The sequence below is a fragment of the Phyllopteryx taeniolatus genome, chromosome 8 (assembly GCF_024500385.1).
Source record: "Phyllopteryx taeniolatus isolate TA_2022b chromosome 8, UOR_Ptae_1.2, whole genome shotgun sequence".
NCBI classification, from domain to species: domain Eukaryota; kingdom Metazoa; phylum Chordata; class Actinopteri; order Syngnathiformes; family Syngnathidae; genus Phyllopteryx; species Phyllopteryx taeniolatus.
Genome location: NC_084509.1, coordinates 30,586,713 through 30,604,970, shown reverse-complemented (window position 1 = coordinate 30,604,970; position 18,258 = coordinate 30,586,713). Strand labels below are relative to the sequence as shown.

Below are 18,258 nucleotides of genomic sequence, written 5' to 3'. Positions count from 1 at the left end.
GTCACTTTTAGACTTAAATTAATCCAACTCTATTTTATTTTATTTTATTTAAATTATGCTGCAGGAGCTGTCATCTATAAATGTAATGAACAAGTAAATAAAATGGAATAAATACAAAACAAAAATAAAATTCAAAATGCCACTTGTTTCTTTTCAGTTATTTTTCATAAAAGGACTTCATTCATTAAGTAAAATAAATAATAATAATAATAATAATAAATAAATAAAATTCAATACATATATTTATCCATTTTAAGCTCATTTCATTAGACTGTATTAAGTATAATTATGTATTCATTTTATGAATTTTATTGAATTTTGGATATCAGTACTTCCTCTGTTAAATAATTGAATACAATTGTATTTGAAAAAATGAATGAATCACCTGTGTCGTCTGCCGGACAGTCTGTGTTGTCTCCGTCGAGACAACATGAGCGTTGCGAAGGCGACGACTCTCGGTGCTCGTCGGGGGTGTGCGCCGCGTCGAGGTCGTCGATGGCGGCCTGACGCTCGCCCGCTGGGCCGCCGGACGGAGGGCGGCGGTGGCGGCACGGAGACGACTCCGCCCGGCCCAGAGGAACCATCTCCAGACCGTCCTGCTGGCAGGACGCCACTCGGTGCATGAGGGGAAGCGTCCCACCTGGTAGTACGCCGTTGGTCTTGTTGTAACACCTGGAAAAGCCGCACAGAGACGCAAATGTTCACGTTGACTCAAAGTTTCAATGCAAATATATTGTACTTAAAAGTTAAATACAACTGAGCTGTACTTAGCAAATGTATTGTACTGGATTCCCAAAAAGTTCAAGACACTGTAACATTATGCACGCTTTGAATATTTAGTGATTCTTATCCTGCTCAACAAACTGGGAATGTTGTGAACTCCTGTTTCGATAAAAAAAAGTATTGAGAAAAATAAATGGAGAAGACTTCCAAACCAAATTACTTTTTTTCCCCTCGCCACTTCGCACTTCGCCTTTTGCGGCTCCAGCGCTTTGCGGGTTTTTTCCAAAATATTCATCAAAAAGTAAAAATGAAAAATACAGCCATATCAGCAGGCATATTGTGGAGAGACGCGTTGATGCACAAGAGAGAGAGAGAGAAGGTTTCCCTGCATGCCAAACAAAGAAATGAGTTGACTCAGAGGCTTTGTACATGCCTGCACTGTACAGTACATGCCACGGGCACTCATACAAGGCGCGTGATTGCTTCCCGGCGCGACATCGACCAAAGAGATCACGGGTGGATTTACCCCGTGAGCTGATTGGCTGCAGATCGTCGCAGCCTCACCCGGCATCTTCCCTTGTTGTGTCTCGCCAGTCTCGTCCACGCTGTTGACTGTCTCGCATACTGTTTCTTAGTGTTTTTTCATTAGTTAAGCCCTTACAATGCCGCCGAAGCGCTGTGCCCCTGCAAAAGCTTCCTCTGGGGCGCCCGAGAGGAAGAAGAAGATGATGACCATCAGCGCCTCAAATTTGAGCCTCGTGTACTGTTGTACACCTTTCGCGGGGGGGTTCTGGTCCCCATTAACCGTGAAAAACGAGGGATCACTGTACAACCAAATTCTTAACTATCAATCACGCGATAAATTGTTTTTTCAATATCAATTTAATGGCACGCTACTACGGTAATCTGAATGTTCAACACCTGTTTCAGTGACTGTATTGACCAAAAATAATGTTGCGAAGAGGACTTCATAATGTGAATGTTCTGAAACGCTTTTTTTTTTTTAAACTTTTTTTTATAAATATTGACCAAAAATGGTCCATTCATCCATCCAAAAGTCAAATTCACACTCTTCCAGCAGTCTCCACAATGCAAACAACATAATGCAAAACAGGCATGCTGAGTTACTCATAAAAAATAGTATTTTTATAAATACAGCAGTAGAAATGGTCCTTAGCTGCTAAGTGTCAGTCTGTGGGTTGCTGACCAGCAGCCGTTGTGTTTATGTTCAAATCCACAGGAGCGTCCTTGCGTATTACGACACTTTATAAACCCGAAGAGCCGACATGAAAGCTTGGAAATTGTAATACCGTGTAAAGAGTAGCATCGAGTTTCGCCACGCTTCCTGCTATCGGAACAAGGCTCTACCCTGAGCGTAATCCTCGTTTTCTTTCCTGCCTGCATACATAAATAAACAGGAGGCTCATCAGCGTGGCTCGCGTGCTTGGCTGGGTGAACACAGGGTAAACTGTGATGCCAGCCCGCGAGTGTGGATCGCAAAAAAAAAAAAAAAAAAAAAAAAAAAAAAAAAAAAAAAAGAAGGCAGCTGGACTCGCTCCCGAAGACACACTATGTGACAAAGTCCTAAACAAACCACCGCAAATGGACTACAGTGCTTGACGGAAAAGTCATCGGGCAGGGAAATGAAAAAAGTGCGCTTTGAAAGGGAAAGCTTCTTAGTAAAATCCTGATCCTAACACTTAGCCTAGACTTACCCCTGATTTTCTAACCCGGACCCTAGTCCTAATAGTAAGTAAGTCTAAATCGAGTCACTGATGGTGTAGTGGTACACTCGCCTGACTTTGGTGCGGGCAGCGTGGGTTCAGTTCCCACTCAGTGACGGTGTGAACGTGAGTGCGGATGGTTGTCCGCGTCTATATGTGCCCTGCGACTGACTGGCGACCGGTCCAGGGTGAAGTCCGCCTTTCGCCCAAAATCAGCTGGGATAGGCTCCAGCGCCCCGTGACCCCACCCAAGCTAAGCGGTGTTGAAAATGGACGGATGGATAACTCTAAATCTCTTAATCCTAATCTGAACCTGAATCCAAATCCTAAACCTAACCCCATAAAGGAATGAAGAGTTCAAACACAAAAGCATTTTTTGGTGAATTGATTAGAATGATTTTTTTTCCGGTTCCAGGTTAAATCTATTAATTTAATCTCTCGGACCGTTTCACCCAATTATCATAGTTTACGCTGACGTTCAAGCACAATCAAAGCTATATTATCAACGAATTCACGAGAAATAAAGAGTTATAAAGAGTTTATGATGACTTATTGTAATATGTATGGGCTCGTGATTGGCTTCAATAGAGCTGAAGCTACAGCAGGAAAATGTGTTTGGCATCTGCCGGTTTTTCTGAGGAGTTGTTTGGTTTTGCACGTTAAGGAAATACAAATTCGTGATAGGCAGTCTGCTAGTATGTGAGGCTAAATTTTTGTAGGACTGGTGCTTGTTGGCTTTTGCGCTGGAACTCGTTGACCTAAATGTATTATAACATGATTCAAATTAAGACCAGTAAGGAGGCTAAATGATCTACTATACATGCTCATGTATTGTTCAATAGGCTTGTTGAACATTGCATTATACGACACATAAAGAGTTCCACAAGGCTCCATTCTCTTCCCACTACAGCAGACAAAGAATTGTTTCGACTTCAGCCAAGTTGAACATCTTATGCCATATCAAATCAATCATGTTCTTGCATGACCATATTACCACTTGTAAACGTACCTGTTATTGTTGCACAGGTTCTGACAGCTCATACAGTCTGAAGATTCCAACTGGGGAAGAGCTGTATACATGCCGCCTCCCTACAAATAAAACTGTGTTCAGTGTGGAGGAAGACACCAAGGGCAGTGGTTCTCAAACTGGTGTCCGGAAAATAATTTGCAGTAAATGATTGTTTTATTATTTAAAAAAATGTGCATACCTGCAAAAGGCTTGGTTTTTTTTAGATTATAGTTTGAGAAGCCCTGATTTAGAGTACAGTAGAGGAGCATCATGGGAGTCCCGCACTCACATTGTGGTGGTGGTGAGGGTAGGGCAGGGTGCCGTCGTGGCCGTGCGTGTGTCCGCCCGGGTAGAGGTTGCCGTTGCCGTTGTGTAGAGGCAGGCCGTTGGGATGTTTGTGGTGCAGGTGGTGGCACCCCGGGGGCAACATGCCACCGCCCCCGCTGTGCCCGTAGCCACCATGGATGCCGCCATTCAGGCGGCCGGTGCCTGCCAAAGCAGTGTACTCCAAAACGTGTCCGTTCATGTCTGCCGGCTGGTACAAGTAACCTGGAGGGTCGTATTCTGCAGCAGGAAATACAAGGAGTTCCACAAGGCTCATTTCTAGTCCTATGACATTTCCCATTCGTTTTTCGTATCGCTTTCCCAAACAAGATGTATAGCAGTGAACCTCTATCAATTATTTGGGGCTGCAACGAACAATTATTTTAATAATCGAGGAGAGCTGGGATAGGCTCCAGCACGCCCGCGACCCTGGTGAGGAGAAGTGGTACGGAAAATGGACGGATGGATGGATTAATCTGTTGATTTTTTGTATTTTTTTTTTAGATTAACCGATGAATAAGCTTAAATTTTTTTGGGGAAATGTCAGAAATCAGAGAATGCACGAACATAAATTGATTATGATTCAGTTACTGGTTTGGTCCATCGTAACAATAAATAAATAGGCAGAAATGCTGATAATTGTTATCCAAAGTAAAATATATTTGCAAATGTATTATGTTGATGAAACACTAATATAATCAGGCTGTTTTATTATTATCCATCCATTTTCTGAGCCGCTTCTCCTCACTAGGGTCGCGGGCGTGCTGGAGCCTATCTCAGCTGTTGCCCGTAGGTGTGAATGTGAGTGCGAATGGTTGTTTGTTTGTATGTGCCCTGCGATTGGCTGGCAACCAGTTCAGGGTGTACCCCGCCTCCTGACCCGATGACAGCTGGGATAGGCTCCAGCACGCCCGCGACCCTCGTGAGGAGAAGCGGCTCAGAAAATGGATGGATGGATGGATGTTTTATTCTGTTTATTCAAGGCAGCCACTGGTGTTTCGAAAAGACTCAATAAACAGTGGACGTTTGGTGCTGCGTTTAAAATAAACACTCACTGTTCATGTTGTTGTGCTGGCGGTTCCTCCAAAGGCACATGGCGATGAAGGCCAGCAGGATGAGGACCATCACGCCCAGCACGCAGCCCACGATGAGGTACAGCAGCCCCCCGGGCGGGCCGGCAGGCTCCTGTGGGTGAGGCCATAGCGGCGTGACGGGCCGCTGACTGGGCGAGCCCGGAGACTGGCGAGCTGCGAGAGACCCAGACAGAGAGACACTTTGGAATACGGTAAAAAAGTGGACACTGCAGTATTACGATTACCTCTCCCCAGGAGGTGACATTTACAGTATATTGATACTTATATTTAGTTAGGGTCAAGGTCAAAGTCTGTTTAATTCGGTATGGACCATGACCTGAGGTAGGCAAACTTTAGTGCTCACAGGTAACATTTCATTTTTTCTTATGAACAGATGGGCCAGGTAATTTAAAAAAAAAAAAAAAAAAGTTCAAATGTGCAGGTAAAATATGAAAAATATTTATTTGAAAAAATTATACAATGTGTATATTTTATATATTTATTTGTATACATTTCTATTCTGTATTAAAATATGTTTTATTTTAGTAAATAAAATAATGTTAAATTGAATTATGTATAATACATTACCCAAATATTTTATCCATGAAAAAGAAAATTTCATTCGAGCCTTCGCCTGTATGACCCGTTCTTACCTCTGGTCTCACAGATCATGACGTTGCTGTAGTCACTCTCGCCGCCGTCGTTGAAGCACTGCATCTTGATGTCGTACGATGTCTCAGCCTGCAAGTGACCAATCATGTGCCAGTCTTTCACACCTGAAAAGAGGGGTGGGGAGGAGGAGGAGGAGGAGGAAGAAGAGTGAGCGGTGAATTCCTGGGAAGAGGGCGGCAGCGCTGGTGTTTCGAGGCGCTTTTAATCCCGTCTAATAACACCGTCATTATTTTTTCCACTTGGCTGAGGTCATGTTCCTTCATACACCCTTGTGCTCCCCAACTCCACACGCTAACAACTCACGTACACACATACACACACATACACGCACACAAAAAACAGGCAGACACTTACACACACGCACTCTTCTCTTGTCAGTCCCATGGGCCTTCACACAGTTGCTGCACTCCAGTGCCATATATGGCAGCTTGTGTTTGTGTTGGCTCCACTCCAGTGTTAACACACACCCACACAATGTGGATTTATTTATTTTATTTTTTTTATGTGATGTTGCGTTTCACATATGCATCTACAGAACAAACACGGAACAAACATGTGATCATCATCACCGTTCATCTCTTTTTCACTAAGAATACTACACTAAAAACAACCACAATGTACCCTACTATGTATCTTCTAGCTGCAGGCAGTGGATGAAAGCTCTGCCAGGTTGGAAAAATACAATTTCATCAATTGTTATCATGTATGTTTTTTTTCATATTATTGTGATTTGTTTTTTATTCTTTTACTAATTTTTAACAATCTAGTGTATTTTTGAAATGTATTATTTAATATTTATTATATTTTAATCTTATTTTTTTGTTTTCAATTATTTGTACTCATTTATGTCCTATTTGTAATTTTTCTATTGATTTTGTAAGTACTTTTTAAGTTATTTATGAATTCATTTAAATTATTTTCGTTAGTGTGATTTTTATTGATATACTGATGTTATTGTTTTTAAAAAAGGTTATTCTTTTTTATTTAATGATTTCATTACATTGTGTTCCTTGTTTAATTAATTTGTTATATTGATATCCTTTACTTTATTATTATTTTTATTGTTTGATTTGTTATTGTTAAATTGTATTTTTATTAATTTATTTGAACTGGTTTCGTTCATGTGATATTTTTTGATATACTTATTTTTAGCATTATTAAATTGTTTCTTTTATTGTTTTATGTTATTCTAATTTAGGTTATTTATTTATTTATTTATTAGTCTTACATTCTATGAAACATTTATTTTATTATCCGTCCATCCATCCATTTTCTGAGCCGCTTCTCCTCACTCGGGTCACGGGCGTGCCGGAGCCTATCCCAGCTGTCATCGGGTCAGGAGGCGGGGTACACCCTGAACTGGTTGCCAGCCAATCGCAGGGCACACATAAACAAACAAACATTCACACTCACATTCACACCTACGGGCAATTTAGAGTTGTCAACCAACCTACCATGCATGTTTTTGGGATGTGGGAGGAAACTGGAGTTCCCCGAGAAAACCCACGCAAGCACGGGGAGAACATGCAAACTCCACACAGGCGGGGCCGGGGCTTGAACCCCGGTCCTCAGAACTGTGAGGCAAACGCTCCAGTTTTTTTCTGACGTTATTGCAAAAGTCTCTCGAGGCTGGTTGACATGAGGTCCAAAAGTGACTTCACCTTAAGTCATCGCCAAACTTAACATGAAGCTCTTAACTTGGTTTGACCTGAAGTTAAAGTGGAAAGGTTAAGATCCCCACCACTCTCCTCTCCTCTCCTCTCCGTCTTTCATGTTTTTTTTGTGTTTTGCTTTTATATGTCAACACACCTTCCACCACATCGCGCTTGTAGTCACTGTCGTTGTCGCTGTCAGTGGGCCGGTAGTAGATGTAGAAACCTTGGATGGGAGTGTTGTTGTTACTTGAGGGACTGTACTGAAAACGGAGAAAAAGAAAAAAAAAACAGCATGGTTACATTAAACCACAATTATACTTCCCCCCCCCCCCCCCCCCCCCCCCCCCCCCCCCCCCCAAGCAGCTAATGGAGCTGCTCGCTATCGGCTGTCTGTTCTCTGATTGCGCGGAAGTCGACGAGATAATGAGAGGCTGAGGTTACGGAAAGGGCGGCAATTATCTGCGCCCATCTGCACTTTAAAGTTTGCGCGATATGAATTGATGGCTGTGAGAACGAGCGCTTCGATATCAACACGATCCCCATCGAGTCGGCCACTTAGCCAGGAAGTCACTGTGCATTTTGTCATTTTCAAACGGCTTCTATTAAGCATTACATACTCTTTTGCAAGTACTGTACTTGTTTTTGCAGGTGCTAATCTCGCTCCTGTATCAAGGCCATTCACCTCTATCTTACTTCTGTTCCTAATTTTAGCATGTATGATCCTTTTTTTTTTTTTTTTTTTTACTCTTTCACTGTTTTGAGATTCCCCCATGGCCCTTCAAACACTAACGTGCAACATTTCCGCACAAACCTGAACAAAGGTGGTGGAAACAGTGACGGTTTCAAGCTCCCTCTTCAACACAGTTACCACTGTCCCATAAAAAATGGCACATAGGGATGGAACAATTACCGTAATTTCTTGTGTATAATGCGCACCCATGTATAATACGGAGCCCCAAAGTTGACCTAAAAATTCTGGAAAACCCTTCTACCTATGTATAATGCATTTTTTGCAATGCGTGTTTTTGCTTCTACCCATATGATCAAAACATGAAGTATTTGTATTTTGTTAGTTTTTTTTTCTCAAATAATTATTCTGAAGTTAAGCACTTTATTTGAACAAATTTAGTTGTTTAATAATGCCAAATAATTTTGTATCCGAATAATCGTTTCTAAAAGCATTAGATAGCTGCAGCCCTAATGGTATGCATAGCTTCACAGTTTCAAGATTCCCACCACTACCACCATTTTAGCCCAACATTTCCATGGCCATGGAAATTTGACCCGGAATAGCCTCACTGTGCACAAACATTTAGAAACTGCCAAAACAATGACATTTTTAAATATAGTCATTTTTGCCGTATTTTGGGTGAATTAAGGTAAAAAAGACATCAAATTTCTCATGGTCACCCTATAGCGGCCTTCGTCCAACTTTTCAAGCCAAGCACACCCTATGTACACGTAATAAGGCGTACTCACAGTCCAGCGTAGCATGATCTGCGTGTCGCTGATGGCGTCGGTAGCGGAGATGTGCGGTCCCACCACGGGCCGGTCGGCCATGCGGGGACTGGCTTGCGGCACCTGGTACGGCCTTGACGCCATGCTGTGAGGACTCTCGCCGTATAAATTCATCGCCGCCACGCGGAACCTGTAGGTGGCGCCTGAGAGACGGTGGATAAAACCAAGTAGAAGTTTCAAAAAAATGTCCACATTTCAGCCTACAAGAAACTCTACTTTACACCTGTGTTGTTTCACAAGAGTAAACAAAGAAAGTTAATTGAAGACAATATCTTTTTTCCCAGTTGATCTTATTTTATAAAGATTTAATTTCTAATTTCTCAAGTTGATGTGATATTGTTGGGCAATATATTTTATTTTGGTCTATTAGAGGTTAGAGCGTCAACCTCACAGTTCTGAGGACCGGGGTTCAACCCTCGGCCCCGCCTGTGTGGATTTTGCATGTTCTCCCCGTGCCTGCATGGGTTTTCTCCGGGCACTCCGGTTTCCTCCCACATCCCAAAAACATGCATGACAGGTTAATTGACAACTCTAAATTGCCCGTAGGTGTGAATGTGAGTGCGAATGGTTGTTTGTTCGTATGTGCCCTGCGATTGGCTGGCAACCAGTTCAGGGTGTACCCCGCCTCCTGCCCGATGACAGCTGGGATAGGCTCCAGCACGCCCGCGACCCTTGTGAGGAGAAGCGGCTCAGAAAATGGATGGATGGATGGATGGATGGTCTATTAGACATTTATGCTCGATTAGAAAAACAATAAATCAGAAGTTACTCACCAGTTACTCAGTAATTAAGTATTTTGTTCACTTAATATTTAATGTTACCCAAGTTACAGTAATTATGTGGCGGACAACCTTTTACGTTTCCTAAGTCATTATTCTAGTGTAATAGTACCTTTACTTGAGTAAAAGACTCTAATGATACAGTATCACTGCAGTTTTTTTCTCACAACTTTTTGCATATGGTAGTTATGTGAGGCTTGGACTCCGCCAAGGCTGCCCTTTGTCACCGATTCTGTTCATAACTTTTAGGGACAGAATAGGCGCTAGGGGGTCCGGTTTGGTGGCGTCAGTATTGCATCTCTGCTTTTTGCTGATGATGTGGTTCTTTTGACTTCATCAAGCCGTGACCTCCAACTCTCATTGGAGCGGTTCGCAGCCGAGTGTGAAGCGGCTGGGATGAGAATCAGCACCTCCAAATCTGAGACCATGGTCCTCGGTCGGAAAAGGGTGGCGTGCCCTCTCCAGGTCGGGAATGAGATCCTGCCCCAAGTGGAGGAGTTCAAGTATCTTGGGGTCTTGTTCACGAGTGAGGGAAGAATGGAACGGGAGATCGACAGGCGGATCGGTGCGGCGTCTGCAGTGATGCGGACTTTGTATCAATCCGTTGTGGTAAAGAAGAAGCTAAGCCGAAAGGCGAAGCTCTCGATTTACCGGTCGATCTACGTTCCTACCCTCACCTATGGTCACGAGCTGTGAGTCGGATACAAGCGGCGGAAATTAGTTTCCTCCGCAGGGTGTCCGGGCTCTCCCTTGGAGACAGGGTGAGAAGCTCGTTCATCCGGGAGGATCTCAGAGTAGAGCCGCTTCTCCTTCACATCGAGAGGAGCCAGATGAGGTGTCTGGGGCATCTGATTCGGATGCCTCCCAGACGCCTCCCCGGTGAGGTGTTCCGGGCACGTCCCACCGGGAGGAGACCCCGGGGACGACCCAGGACACGCTGGAGAGACTACATCCTTCGGCTGGCCTGGGAATGCCTCGGGATCCCCCCGGAAGAGATGGATGAAGTGGCTGGGGAGAGGGAAGTCTGGGCGTCCCTGCTAAAGCTACTGCCCCCGCGACCCGACCTCGGATAAGCTGTAGAAAATGGATGGATGAATGGATGGGCGGTAGTTATGTTTATTTGGCATTAGGATTACGAGGGGTTTCCTTGGAAAAAAAACTTTCCCTGGACCCAAAAAGTTTGAGAACCCCTGCACTGAAGGCTAATCAATAGAAAACCATCGGAGGCTCACCAGGCTCCAGATTGCGAACTTCCACCGACAACTTGAGCGGCGAGATGTTGTCGGCCGCCACTCCCCACTCGGCGCTGCGGGCGCGCTTGTACTCCACGCGGAATGCCGTGATGGGAGAGCCGCCGTTGGCTCTGGGGATCCAGGTGACGTAGACGGAGCTCTCGGTGGCCATGGAAATGGTGGGCCGGTCGGGAGCCTCGGGCACTGCGATTTGAAGACGAGAAGATGTGTGAACCTTTGAACTGCGTTGCCGCATCCCGACATCACGGAAAGCATGGAAGGAAGGAACTAGGAGGAAGCGGAAAGGATAAATCACAGGAGGAATGTGTACTTACAGCACCAGCTGAGAGGCCCAGTTAGACAGGCAAAAAAGGAGAGAAGGGTTAGTGAAAGGTTAAGTAAGTTTTATCACCACATCCATGCACTTTATATTATTGTACTTTAAAATCAAAGTAATGACATAATAAACAGAACATAAAGAAATGTTTTTTTTTTTTTTTTTTTTTTTTTTTGCTTCATTCATTGGACATTGTGCTGCTCCTTCTGGTGCGTGCGCTTCGGCCACCTGGGGCCAGTATATACAAACTTGTGGATACACATGGAGAAGTCGTAGCTCCTCAGTAAGCCGCTGTAATATCAGTTGCTCTTCGCAGAGGATAAAGAATACATGCCGGTGAGTATTGTTATATTATCTGTCTACATTATGTGCTAGCACGAAGCTCGTGGACTTTAAGGCTAAGATGTGTGGTTGTTTTAAATACACAACATATGATTCTTTTTGTTTTATGATTAGTTTGACAGTAAACATTGTTCACTAAAATTCACTGCCGCTATACAGCGCTTGTATCTCAAATTTCTGCTCACTAATCGTCTGGACGATTGCTCGTGTATGGAAAAACTTGTAAGTTGGCTCATTTGTATCTTGAGGCACCGCTGTAAACGACAACTAGAAATCATCCATACAGCCACAAAAAAAGGCCCGCTCCATCGTGTCATGTAATTACAAGATCGTACCTCTTGCCATTTATTCATGAAAGCCGGCTACCACTTTGCACGACATAAACAAATAGACTCGAAGAATCAACATTCCGCACTTTACCTCTGTCGTGGATCACCACTCCGAAGTGCGTATTGGGCGTTTTGTCCTCGGGTGCTTTGGGCGGCATCAGAACGACGGGAGGCTTGTTCGAGGGATTCTTGTTGGATGAGGCGCTCTTTTCTGGAAGAGAGGCGAGGCGTAAGCAGGAAGCAAAACAAAGTCCCACACATCTTCCCAGTTGCCCCGCCATACTATATTTGACTCATTTATCTCATTTTATAATGGGATATTTGAGTTATTGTATATAATGCAATTAAACCTAAAACAAACCATTTTACATGTATATTTTTTTCATTTTATGTCATACTTGGTCAATGAATTATAAATAGCAATTCAATTATGGGAATGATGATCAAAATGATTTAGTGTATATATTTTACATACACAATTGAACTTTAAGGCCATACTAACGGAAGTGGAACTTTTGAGGCCAGGTCAACAGTACATTGACATAAACTAGGATGAGTACACTTTTCTAGGCGTTTTCAGTGATTAACGTCTTTTTACACTCGTTAAAATGACCCCACTTTGACCGTGAAATGGATTATTCCCTCTCTGCTATTATTTGCTATGGGAAAAACTTGTTCCCAGCGAGCTGAGACTGAGGGAGTTGTTCTTTCCCGACAGTGAATGGAGACACGTCCTGACAAAGGATGACTGGAAATGTAATAAAGCGGCGACACTGGACTAAACTAAATACAAAGCTCTTTTGTGGACGACTCGGATATTTCCCAGCAAAGGAGGCGTCCAATTCGGAAAGTGTCACGTCCCCGGCGGCATCCTACAATCATATCCGCACTCGCAAACTACTGCAATGCCGCATACTTTGGACTCGTTTTCCGGCTGTGGTCAAGTATTTTTCTTGAGATGCACAGCCATTTGTGGGAGAAAAAAAAAAGAAAAAAAGTCAAAAACAGCATTTCTCCACTTACTGATGCAAATAACAACAAAAGCTCACTCACGAATTACCCAATATTTTTGAAAATACATTCAGTACAAGATAACCTGTACTATTTCATACTACTACTCCTAGTACTAACAGTAATACTATGGTTCCCACTAATACCTGTCGTATTACTAGTGGCACTATTACTGTTCCTACAAGTACTTATACTATTCCTACTACTACTATGACTACTACTTTTCCTCCGACCAGTCCTACTTTTCATACTACTGCTACTATTATTTCTACTCCTGCTGCTGCTTTTGCTCCTCCTCCTTCTATGATTCCTACAATTACTAGTACTTTTTCCTATTACCAGTACTACTTTTCCTCCTTCTACTAGTATTTTCCTACTACTACCTGGACTACTTTTCATACTACTAGTATTCCTACTACTACTACTTCATCTTAAAATAATGCTCCCACTAGTATTACTACTTTTCCTTCTACCACTATTCATACTACTTTTACAACTACTAAAAAGATTACTAATCTTCTTGTTACTAGTACTCCTGCTTTTCCTGCCACTACTACCACCACTATTATGTACCTTTTCCAGTGCGAAAGGTGAGCATGGCCGGCTGGCCCTCGCCCGCCGAGCTCCGGGCCACCATGAGCACCTCGTACAGACTGGACGCCTCCAGCTCGGAGAGCCGCAGCGAGCGCTCGCTGCCGGGCACTCGCACCGTCAGCCAGCTCTCCATCACCGTGGCCATCTCGTCCACCTGAGCGACGAGGAAGGATATAAACGCCCATTTACAACCTTTGAACAGGAATGAGCATCAACACAATGAGCATCTAAAGTGGTGGTGGGCAAAGTATGGCCCGCTTCGTTCTTTTATCCGACCCACAGAGTATAAACATGATCAAGAGTCATACAAATCTGTTTATTCCTTTATCCCGTTAATTGGTTTATTGTATTATTGTAAATGATACAATGAAAACAGTTTTAGAGATACATATTCAACATCTTTTATTTATTTTATTAAATAATTCGTTAATTTTAACACAATGTATTATACCACAATTTAAAATTAGATGACTTTTTATATGTATTTATTTTATATTTATATGTATTATTTCAGCATTGCAACAACTGTAATAATACAATTAAAACACTTTAATGTAGACACATTTAACCTATTTATTTCACCAAGTAATTGTTTTCATTAATTAGAATTAAAGGTTCTATAAATACTACAATTTAAAATGAGATTGTTTTAATTTTCTAATGTATTATTTTATTATAAAACTAAAATGTTTGGCTCATAATCATTTTAAAACGTATGAACAAAATAAAGAATTTTACATATATATCAAACAAATTTCTATCTAATTCACTTAATAATTCGTCAATTAATTATATATACTACAGTTTGAGTTTATTAAGTTTATTGGTAACCAGTCAACAAATATTGCATACAAGTAAGCAACATTAAACAAACATCCATATACAAAAAAATCCGTTTCTTTCATTGAATAAAAGGTTGATTAATTGTAATAAAACTAATTATGAATAATACAATTGAGAGTGAACCATTATTTTATTATTTAAGTAATCGACTCAATATATTTTATTATACACAACCACTTTTTATGAAATGTCATCTACAATTGACCACACATATCTGTCCGTTGTGAAAATCTAATGTGGCCTTTGAGCACATAAATTTGCCCACCCTGAGATGCACTTTTGGCTTTTTCTGCATATTTTGAGCAATGCAACCATAGTTGTACCAGATAGAAAGTCTGGTGACAGCCATAGAATCGAAAGAGGAACTTATTGAAACCAAGTCAACACTAAGTTGACCTAAACTCCTGTTGGATGCCCACCCATGAATTTGGATCAACTCCACTGTGGTGTTTTGCTTTATTCTTCAGCTTTTTTTGTGTTTCTTTTTTAAGATATGACTACAGAAGGGCAACAGTCGTGCAACTCACCTTACGATATTTGACAAAATAGGCGTTGATGGGGCTCCCGCCGTCAGGCCCCGCCCTCCACTCCAGGTCGTACACGTCGGGTTTGTGAGTCTGGGGCGGGCTGGTGATGATAGGCGCGTCGGGCGTGAGACGGTCGCCGCCCCCCTCGGACGGCGGCTCGCCCGCGTCCTCTTCTTCCTCCGTCAGGACGCTCTCGCTGCCCTCGTCGCTCTGCATGGGCGGCAGCGAGGGCCAAACGTCGATGTCGGAGTTCAGTTCTGGGAGAGGAAAATTGGAAAGATATATATATTTTTTTTAATTGTAACCACAACACACATTCGGTCCGACAGTGGTTCTTAAACTGGGGTCGGGGAGCCGCAACTTTCGTAACTTGCATCATTTTCAAAAGGTGCATACCTATATGCGGATGTGGACCGGAGGTCTAATAAAACAAATATAGTCTACCAGGGTTGGGCATTTAACTTTGCGGGGCCGTGAGAGAAACCGGAACGGAACCGGAAATTGCTAACCTCAATTGTGTTCCATATTAATTTAATGTATTCACACAGTGGCAATAACTTCCAAGTTGAATTTGTTCAGTGCCCATGCTCGTAACTGTTCAAATTGAAGGGACGTTGTAATTTGGGTTCAGATTTTTTGGAAAAATGAAAATTATATACCATATTTAAAAAGAAATAGTTCGTAGAAAACACATTTTATTTGCATCGGTGGGCCGAATCTGGCCCTTAGGATGGTTTGAAGACAAAGAGCTGTCTAAGTACGGTGACCTTCAGATCACTCTAACATAATTTGTCAGAAACAATATGTGTGTGTGTGTGTGTGTGCCCGCGCGTGTGTGCTACACTTTGCAAAGTAAACAGGCAGGGAGCTGGTAACACTAAACCCGATTCCCAGGAACGCTGCCAGCTAACACGCATTCCATACGCCGGCCATTAAAATAGTGGCAAGAGAATCATCTGTATGTAGTCGTGACGCTGACGCACCAGAGGGAAAACGTGAAGGAAACGATGCCAACATAAAACAAACTCTTTTAAAGAAAATTATCGGAACAAAGCCATGACGGATTCCCAACAAAAATGTGATGTACAGTCGTGCCTTGAGATACAAGATTAATTTGTTCTGTGATCACATTCATAACTGAAAACAACCATAGTTTTTCCAATGCAATGATTGGAAATGCCATAATTGTTAGAATGTGTTAATGAGGAAAAACAGCACTTCATAGTGTTGGACTTTATAAAAAACATTCAGTAACGACCTATTTCAATGGAATTAAAGAGACTGAAACAGTTTTTGTCACAATGCATCAATTGAGTGGCCATTGTGCTGCTCTTTCTAGTGTGCGCGCCTTGGCCACCTGAGGGCAATATAAGACAGACAGACGGATATACTGTTTTATGAGACATCACAACTCCTACAGGTCATCGGTACGGCACTAATATTAGTTGTTCTTCGCAGAGGATAAAGAATATATGACTGTGAATACTGTTATATTGTCTGTCTATGTGTTATCACATATAGGCATGTTGCTACACTGTTTGTGCTCAATCTGTTGCTTAAAGGTTTTGCATCGCAACGTAGATGCTATTTAGCATTAGCATTAAGCTGGGGGGGGGGGGGGGGAGTTGTTGTTTTACACAAAGTGTAATTCTCTTTGTTGTATTCTCAGTTTGACAGTAAACTTCAACTGGGAGTGTGATAAACAACTTGAAACCTCTTTGAAGAACTGTTCACTACTTGCCAAAGTGATGCTTACCTGTATTGTGAAATTAGTTTAGTTGAGTTCACTGCCACCATAGAGCGCTCGTATCACAAGTCTGCGCTCGCAAGTCAAAGCAAAAAAAAAAAAAATCGTCCAAATGACCATTCGCATCTCGAAAAAGTCGAATCACTCATATCTCAAGGCACCACTGTAATGTGAACACCGTTTGATGATGAACTTTGGAAAAAGATCTCTAATGCAGTGCTTTTGGTACCCTGCATCATACTGAGTTGACGTGGACCTTACTGTAACAAAACATAGAAATAAGGCTAAAAGTTGTGTAAGGTAACAAAATAACGGATATGTCTCAGCTTCCGATCAAGGTCTGACACATTTTCAGGGTCTGACAAGGCTTTGTACGGATGAAACATAGACGTAGTAGACCAAATTAGAATGTAATGCGCCGTATCCCACCATGTTCATAAACTGTCACACGAAACAGCTACCATACGCCCTAGCTTGCGGCGAGAAACGTGACAAAATACGGCGAGAGGTGGCAAAACGCACACCAAGATACGTATGTTCCCCCTCCCACTACGGACTTCTTCCAAGTTTAGTTATGCGCTCATCCCGTCCCCTGGCATTGTTTCACGTCCGGCCCGTTTGGTCCATTGTGGTCTGCAACGTGATTGCCGTAGCCGCCGGGAACATAGCGTAACGTCGCCTGAGGTACGAATGTGGTCTACAACATTTTTCATCATCCTCCTGTTTGGGTACAGGCCACAGCGGCTGATTATCAAAGAGCCGAAGCTGCATATTTGGCGAACGGCTTGACATAAACTTTCTCTCTGAGATCAGTAAGAAATTGAACACGTTTGACTTCACGGCAAAAATGTTCACGAAAAGAAAAAAGTAATGTAATGAGGAATATATTACTAAATTTAAGTCCCACTCCAATTCTTAAAATTGTATTCCCACCACTTACACAAATAGTATTATATTTCGTATTGTAAGGCAAACTTACTCATAACCAGGAATAAAATCCCAATGCGCATTTATTCAGATGTTTAAGGAATTCAATGCTTAGAGCAAGTAAAATGTTCTTACAAGAAGAACTAAAGTATCTTAGCATATTTGAGATATGGTAAGATTTGAGTTTTTGCAGTGTTGCTGTCCGAGGGGAATGTTTTGGGGGGTGCTGGCTAAGTTCACTAGCTGGTACCTCCCAACACAAACGCCCTTATCAGCTTCACGTGCTTTCTGGTTGCATCTTCCAGTGGAAACACGATGCAGGGATGGATGGAGGAGTGGACGGAGGAGTGGGAGGACGCCACGACGTAAATACAAGGCGGTTGTGTACCACGTTGACAGCCGGGTGGTCTGCTCCCAGTCCTAACCCTTCATGGCTACTCCTCGCATTCCAGCGTCCGCGGGGGCTTATCCCCGGGCGGCATGCACAAAGCTCACTCTCACGATCCAGCTCAGGAAAGGAGGGCGGCCTTGGCGCAATCCCGCCCGCCCCCCCTCCCCCAAAACGTGAGGACTCCCTCCAGCCATCCACGACTTAACTCTTTCGTTTGTAGCTTCTCTTCATTTTCGCTGAGCACGTCACTGTGTAAGTGACCCAAAGCAACTTTTAACACGCAAGTGGAGGCTTTTTGAGCCTCGGCATTATCCATACAAACCAAAGTCACCCAACACAGCAGCTTCAAATCAAAATGGCTGACTTCCTGTTCAATGCGGAGTATGGGTCCTTGAGTCTTTTTCGTATGTCCTCTTATGATGGACATGTCCGCCCAAGTTCGTGTTCATCGGTGTACCTGGCATTGGAGGCTGATTTATGACGATCATTTCAAGGCTTCAC

At 42.8% G+C, this 18,258-nt stretch overlaps 1 protein-coding gene across 4 annotated transcripts in view; it reads right to left on the bottom strand.

Moving 5' to 3' along the window:
• Window positions 1–18,258, bottom strand: part of cdon (cell adhesion associated, oncogene regulated) — a 40,178-nt gene that overhangs the window by 985 nt on the left and 20,935 nt on the right. For all 4 annotated transcript variants that reach the window (XM_061782411.1, XM_061782407.1, XM_061782410.1 and 1 more), the window contains 11 exons: window positions 14,693–14,949; window positions 13,302–13,476; window positions 11,809–11,928; window positions 10,710–10,913; window positions 8,660–8,841; window positions 7,335–7,440; window positions 5,507–5,629; window positions 4,836–5,027; window positions 3,746–4,020; window positions 3,457–3,536; window positions 386–672 (listed from right to left, as the gene is read on the bottom strand). In XM_061782411.1, coding sequence (XP_061638395.1) covers window positions 386–672; window positions 3,457–3,536; window positions 3,746–4,020; window positions 4,836–5,027; window positions 5,507–5,629; window positions 7,335–7,440; window positions 8,660–8,841; window positions 10,710–10,913; window positions 11,809–11,928; window positions 13,302–13,476; window positions 14,693–14,949 — 2,001 coding nt within the window. The remainder of the gene's footprint in view (window positions 1–385; window positions 673–3,456; window positions 3,537–3,745; window positions 4,021–4,835; window positions 5,028–5,506; window positions 5,630–7,334; window positions 7,441–8,659; window positions 8,842–10,709; window positions 10,914–11,808; window positions 11,929–13,301; window positions 13,477–14,692; window positions 14,950–18,258) is intronic.